The sequence below is a fragment of the Centroberyx affinis genome, unplaced genomic scaffold (genome assembly GCF_046629955.1).
Source record: "Centroberyx affinis isolate AG114_WGS23_722 - 3 ecotype Tasmania unplaced genomic scaffold, CSIRO-AGI_Caff_v1 ptg002857l_1, whole genome shotgun sequence".
Lineage (NCBI taxonomy): Eukaryota > Metazoa > Chordata > Actinopteri > Beryciformes > Berycidae > Centroberyx > Centroberyx affinis.
In genome coordinates this window covers 8,508-15,365 of record NW_027280992.1, presented here as the reverse complement: position 1 = coordinate 15,365, position 6,858 = coordinate 8,508, and the positions used below count along the sequence as shown (strand labels likewise).

The window sequence follows — 6,858 nt, the reverse complement described above, 5'->3', positions numbered from 1 at the left end:
TTGATTTTCAGGCAATAATTTATGCCACAGCTCTGAACGCTGACATTCAGGCCATGTGAGTCAGTGGCTGGTGGTTAAATCTTACTGAAGTTCTGATATGTGAGCCTGGTCTCCTGAAATTTCATGAAAAGAGCATGTCTTAAAATGCAAATATGTGCTCCGTGGATGAAAAGTGACATAAATCCGCTTCCCTAACCTTAACCAAATGGTTTTAATTGCCTAACCTTAAACAAAGTTGTTTTTCTTACTAAAACTTAACCGCTAGCTTACCGTTTCAATTGACAAACAGGTGAAAATGGTGTGTCTAATTTGTGCTATTGTCAGAACTAATCAGCATTTCAGAGTTTGTGCTCATTTCACAAAATTGTATGAGATTGTGCTGGAGCTGTGAGATGTTTATTCAGACCGTAACCTGGAGACAATAGCAGCAGCTGATACAGAACCAATTTAGCTAAATAAAAGTAATAGCTTCCTCAACACATCATGCAAGATTGTACAAACTCAGTATGAAATCAATACCAAAATAGTTAAATAGGTAAAGGTAGCCAACTTTGACAATGAAACGCAACCATTAGCACCATCAATTCTATTGGCTTGTTCCTTTTTGAATGGAGTTTACCTAAGCAAATGTGTGCCTGTATATAATGTAGCCTCATTTGTTATGAATTATTACAGTATTTGCTAAGACAAATACTGTTTATTAAGAGAATAGTAATGTGTTTACTGTAAATAGTAATCTTACATTTAGCAGTTTTAGAAGATAAGAAAATGTTAAAGCTGAAAGAATGCCAGAATTTTATGATTTTATATTTTTTTTGTACTGAAAGTATAAATTCCATATATTTTAATAAAATACACTTCTTGTATTGTATATGCAAGTATTTAATTGACATTTTTTGGTGTACAGGTGAAACACATGCCTGCAGTCAGTCCAGACAAATTATCAGCAGTCAGATCATTCACATGATCCAGCTGACAGAGTACAATTTACAGTGGTAGCTATTATAGAAGTATACCTTCATGTATCTATCTTGCACCTCTTCTATACGACATTGCACTGTATACACCATATAGCTGGAAGTTCTCTTCCCAGCATTTATCCCGCATCTATCCCACATTAGCACTGCAGACAATTATTTCTTGAATGTTAAATAGTATAACCAAATTTTCTTTTACAAAAAAACTCTAGTGTCTCTTGACCAACTAGTTACCAGATCATTCCTTGTAATGTCCGATGCCTGAAAAGAGAGCACAACCTGATGTTTCCAAACAGTTCGGTGTTGTGATGGAGCAGAATCCGTTTTGCAAGAATGCAGTAAAAAGTGAGACTTCTACAGTGGTTAGGCTACATCTGTTACAGCTGAAACCTGTTGACATGTAGGTGTCTGTATTGTCCACACAGACTAAAAAATAAAGTGAGTGACAGGGTGATCAGAGAATGGATTAGATTTAATCTTGGGATTTTTCACCCGGTTTACTATAGCTGTGGTCACTGTGGCATGACCCAGAAAATTCTCCGCACAAAGCCTGCAGGGTACTGTGATATGGCTATTACAGCAGAATTTAATTCTTTATTTTGTGTTTTTAAGGTTAGGGTTAGAGTCTTTAATACACAAAAGAACCCATTGACTTCACCATAATTCAAACCATATGATTTGCTCAAGAGATGCACATTTATCCAATGTTTTTGTCAAGATTAAATCTTTTCCTTGTTAGTCTACCATGGCATATTCTTCCATCGCCTCACTGACACAATTTTTGTTTCTTCTATTGTCCATGAAGGAATGGATATGATAAATACATTGCTAAACAATCAAGTCTCATTTTGTTGGAGCTGCAGATGATAATCCTCAACCTCAATATGACCTCAGCAGTACCTCGTCATTACCTCAGCAGTCCTTTGACGCCATTCGTACAACTACATTCACACAGAAACTGGGTAGCTCTGTCGTGTGACCCATGGCATGCTTACAATCACAATCATTTTCTTTAATTTTGTCCCAAAGCCTATCTGTAATTCTGTAAATCTCTCACTCTGGATACTGGATACAGCCCTGAATTATCCTTAACTCAAACTGGGAGCCAGCTACAATACACAAAACATCAACACCCCCCAACACACACACACACACAACACCCAGAGATAAACACATTTGCATACAAAGTGATGGCTATTTGATGTTTTCACACTGACGCTTACACATGCATGTTTGGTGTTGGTGTGAAACAAATATATCATGTTCAAGTAAACAGATGACCCTGTAAAAAACAGTGAATAAATTAAGCAGTTCCATAAATAATACCAGGTCCCTGGTTCTGCTCTGTCTGGTTTTCTCTTCATCATATTGTGCTCTCAGCGCTGAACTGACACGGTTCCTTTCCTCCTCCGCTGAATACTGTCAGACAGCTACGGGTGCTGGATTTTGGCTCGGCCTCCCTGTGGTCGCTGTCCATGCCAACAGGGGCTGTCTGTCTCTTAGAGGGCAGAGAAGTGGCAGAACATTTGAAAGATCCCATTATCACCATGTTCGCCTCCAAGTCTGACATCACTGTGGCATTGCGGTAGCACTGCTTCAGCCCTTTTCGGAAGCGTATGGTGAACAGGCCATAGATGACAGGGTCCAGGCAGGCGTTGAAAAGTCCAAAGATGAACAGGATGTGGGTGAGGGAGTGGGAGACTTTCCCTTCCAAGTTGTCTGGAAAGAACCAGTACCACAGACCCAGCAGGTAGTACGGGGTCCAGCAGATTATGAAGCAGATCACTATGACGATGCTCATTTTCAGCGTTCTCATTCGTGCCTTAGGGATGTTGTTCTTTGAACATCGTAAATGTACTTCATTGGAGGACACTGGAGGAAAGACAGAGAATCGTATTAATGGACAGCTGGTATGTAAGCATTTGTGGTTATTACCTTATAGTTTTACCTTTGTATTATGTGTGAATGTATTTCTAAGTCTTTTGAATGCTTTGATAAAGTCATTGTATTGTGCAGAATGTTAAAAGCGTGAATTTAGGTGAAACCCAAATGTACATAGAAGGATTTCTGTAAAGTCCGTAAAACAGGAGATGCTTTCCAGGTCTTGCCTGAATCCTGATGCTGTTTGTGGACAAATTAAATAGAAATTTTCATAATCTTTTTAGAACTCCAGCCAACCTCCAACTGTGTGTAGCAACACAGACATCACCAGGTGTCCTTTTCGATTTATAAGCCACAACATGCAATTTTCTGATGAGCTTATCCATGGGATAATCACCAACGGGGCACCAGACTCAGCTGTGAACTTACATCTCTGCTTTGTCATCCGCTTGGAGATCTGAATGAAGATCCTGGTGTAGCAGATAATCATGATGACCAGAGGCAGCAGGAAGAGGCAGGAGAAGGTGAACATGTTGTAGGCAGTTTCCTGCCAGTGGGTGACGAAACTCCCTCTGGTGGTGCATTGAGTAAAGTTCTCTGGATAGGTGATGGTCACATTATGGAAAATGAACACCTGAGGAATTAAATTGGAAAAACATTAGGATGCCATTTCAGATTTATTCTTAGTATTTAACTAAACTAATGAACTAAATATTGAATTAAATATTGAGTCCTCACTGGTTTGTCCAAATCAGCCACAACTAAATGGAGTAATTATGGAACAGCACACTACTGCAGTCCGTCTTACAACATGATCAACAGTCCTACATGCTATGCAGCTATATAGCTCAATGGTTAGTATATGACACCAAGACTGCCAGGGTTAGGGATTCCATTCCTTGTGTAACATTATGGATAAAGCCCCTAATCCCTAACACTGCCAGGGCCAGGGGTTCTTTTCTCACTGGGGCCACCCATATTAAAATGATATGCACTCACGATACTGTAAGGTGCTTTGCATAAAAGTGTCTACCAAACGCCATATATTATGTAAATACACAGCGCTATATAAATACAGGGAATGGAGAATCATGGAAGAATTTCCTGTAAATGGAGACCCAGCCTTAGATTTTCCCTAGCGTGTGGTTTGTATACACTCTAATACCTCAATAAGACTCCTACATGGAAAGGAGAGATAATGTATGCAGATCCAGCCATCTGTTGCCAATACAAAGGCCTAGCCTATACACAGTACTACTATATAGTTTATGCAGGAGAGGCACCCATCGAACCAGGGATCACAAAATGCCTAAACACAAAGGAAAGATTGGTACACAACCTAGCCTGTATCCCAGCAGCTCTTATCTGAGTCACTTCCTTCAACGTCTCTACATGTAAACCAAACAAGCTATAATCACCTGTCGTGTCGCGGCGGTGTCACCTGGCCTTACCTGAGGGACGGAGAACAGGGCGCTCATGCTCCACGCCACCGTCAGCATGACCCTGTTCCTTCTCCGGGCCTTGCCGATGGCCAGAGGGTTGAGGATAGCTGACTGTCGGTCCAGACTAATCACCACCGTGACAAAGGCGCAGGAGTACATCGCCTGCAGCTTGAGGAACATCAGGAGCCTGCAGGCCAGGTCGCCCGCCAGCCACTGAACCGTGATGTTCCACACAGCGTCCACAGGCATCACGATGAAGGTAACCAGGAGATCGGCAGCAGTCAAGTTGATTATCAGCACCCGGACGTGGGATTTGCGCTTGTGGCCGTTGGCTGCCCACAACACGGCCAAATTGCAGAAAGTGGATATGCCACACAGGATGAAGGTAATGATCACTCTGACTTTGGCAGCTGTGGAGAAGGTGGGTAGCTGTGGTGCGCTGTCCACCGATGTCCCGTTACAATGAGGAGCCAGCCAGTCACAGCTGGCGTTGAGGTTGAATCCCGAGCTCTGGTGATACATAGTGACTGGAGGTTCACAGGAGGAGGCGTTCATTTTCTTACCCTCAAACGGGAGGCAGCATTTTGTTCAGCCGCATGAAAGGCTGCTGGTGCCAAAGGGAAATAAGGCAAAATATAATGAGCCTTATGTAAGAAGCGGTAAAAAAAAAAAAAAATGATGATGGTGAACAATGACTGATGGTGAAGAAGCAGTCTGAGTGTAGGGGCCATCTCAATGCCCACTGACATGGAAAGATGCAATGAATGCCTCCAACAAACTACATTATGTGACACAGGGAGTTTGTGCAGACTAGTTATATTTGCAGCACCAACAGCTGACAGCCAATCGAGTAAATGACACCCTAAATAGACTGACTCCTTTTGCCAAAAACAGTTCCATAGAAATAGCAAAAACATTTGAATTCATTTTGTACAATGGGGAGCCTCACCCTGTATGGTGGTCAGCAGCCTAGCCTGGTTTTTAGAATAAATTTAGACTGGGGGATTTGCAACATTAAAAGTCTTAGGGCTGTTGAAAATAATGGATAAACGCTTATCATGACTTCTAATTTTGCATAATGTAGGATACTTTTATTGCATCTCTACCAGTGCAATGAAAGGTATGACTCAACCAGCGTTTACCCATTGAATAAGAATCACAGCCAATGTCAAATGAAATTAATTAATTGTATTATGGAACTTTTGGCTCTTGCGCTTTAAAATTATGGAGGAACACGCAAACAACCCGAAGACAAAAAAAGGTCCACTTACACAAATACGGCACAGGTTAATATAGCGTTATTTGTGCGTATTTGTAAGAAAACGTTTAGGGTTTTTTTTCAATATGTCGCAAAAATATGTTTGCATACATATATGTATACAAGAAATACAGCACACTTACATTTATGTTCATGTCGTTGTAGAGCCGGTGGATTTCCTTGCTCATATATCTAGTAATTAAAGTAACTGAAATCCTCTTTATGGAAATCCCCTTTATGGGAATCCCAGACCCGTCTATATGCACCACCCTGCGGGATCAGTAGTCCTGCTGAGTTTCTGAAGAGCCTCCAGTCTTTCTGAGGTGCCTTCAGAGCGACTCGCCGGATTGCACGACGCACTTTGCTCCGTCCATCCCCCCCCCCCCCCCCCCCCCCCCCATCTATGCGTGTCATCCGGGCTGTGGGTGCGGCTACGAGCGTCTCCGCATCCCAGTCGCGTCAGTTTACTGAACCCCTATGGCGAAGTCTCTAATATTATAGCTGCCAGAGTAAATGATATGAGACACTGATGACTGACAAGGCTATTTGATCAATGTCATAAATTATTAGACAAGATATTATTATTTGGTCAATGTCATAAATTATTAGACAATATATTATTATTTGGTCACTGTGATATTGGGACGTAGGGACTGACAAGATATTATTTGTTCAGTGTGATAAATTATTAGTCATTGGTCTCCAAACTATCAGCATAGAGGAAACATTGGTCCTGAAAGCTCCCTGATGTTATTTTTTTTTTTTGGCTTAAAAATAAATGTCTGCAAGTTGCTTGCTCTTTGCTCTCCATTATATTGATAAAAAGTAAAAGATACAATTTTGACTCAAGTACCACACCTACTGACATCCAAGCATTACTAATTTCAAAAGTAGCCTGATATTAGGCCATGTGAGCAGTAATGAGTTCCTCTAGTTCTATTACATTTCCATTCCTCATCCCCTCTTCCCTCTTCCCATCAGGATCAGTCAGCTTCCTCTCCTTTGAACGGCCAGGAAACCGAACAGTGTTGCTTTCCAGTGTGTTGTCGTCCTTTTACTGGATAGAATCAAAGCAGTGGGAATAGTTCCACCAAGTCAACTTTTCTACCATTTCTCAAAGTAGTGGGAATACTTCCACCTAGAGAAAGTAAACTTTTCTACCAGTTTCTCTGCTGGTGCTGATTGCTCACAGAGGAGGAAACTGACTGGTCCAGATTTTCTAAAGAAAAGAGCATGAGGAATGGAAAAGAGTTGTTGCTCTCATGGAGTAATAGGTAGGAATGTTATTACTTTTGAAATG

The 6,858-nt window shown here is 41.4% G+C and overlaps 1 protein-coding gene across 1 annotated transcript; it reads right to left on the bottom strand.

Moving 5' to 3' along the window:
- Nucleotides 1–2,340: 2,340 nt before the first annotated feature.
- LOC139658250 (gonadotropin-releasing hormone II receptor-like) lies at nt 2,341–5,711 on the bottom strand. Its single transcript, XM_071536329.1, has 4 exons — nt 5,702–5,711; nt 4,310–4,907; nt 3,288–3,492; nt 2,341–2,849 (listed from the first exon to the last, which is right to left on the bottom strand). Exons 2-4 carry the CDS (start codon nt 4,853–4,855, stop codon nt 2,341–2,343), a joined length of 1,260 nt encoding a protein of 419 aa, XP_071392430.1. The 5' UTR covers nt 4,856–4,907; nt 5,702–5,711.
- Between the last annotated feature and the right edge of the window lie 1,147 nt (nt 5,712–6,858).

Excerpts from the sequence above, each read along its gene's own strand:
- LOC139658250 (XM_071536329.1), bottom strand. The coding sequence starts at position 4,855 with ATGAACGCCTCCTCCTGTGAACCTCCAGTCACTATGTATCACCAGAGC. Across the intron at positions 3,493-4,309 it reads CCCTGTTCTCCGTCCCTCAG|GTGTTCATTTTCCATAATGT; the intron begins GTAAGGCCAGGT and ends TTAATTCCTCAG. Across the intron at positions 2,850-3,287 it reads GCGGATGACAAAGCAGAGAT|TGTCCTCCAATGAAGTACAT; the intron begins GTAAGTTCACAG and ends TCTTTCCTCCAG.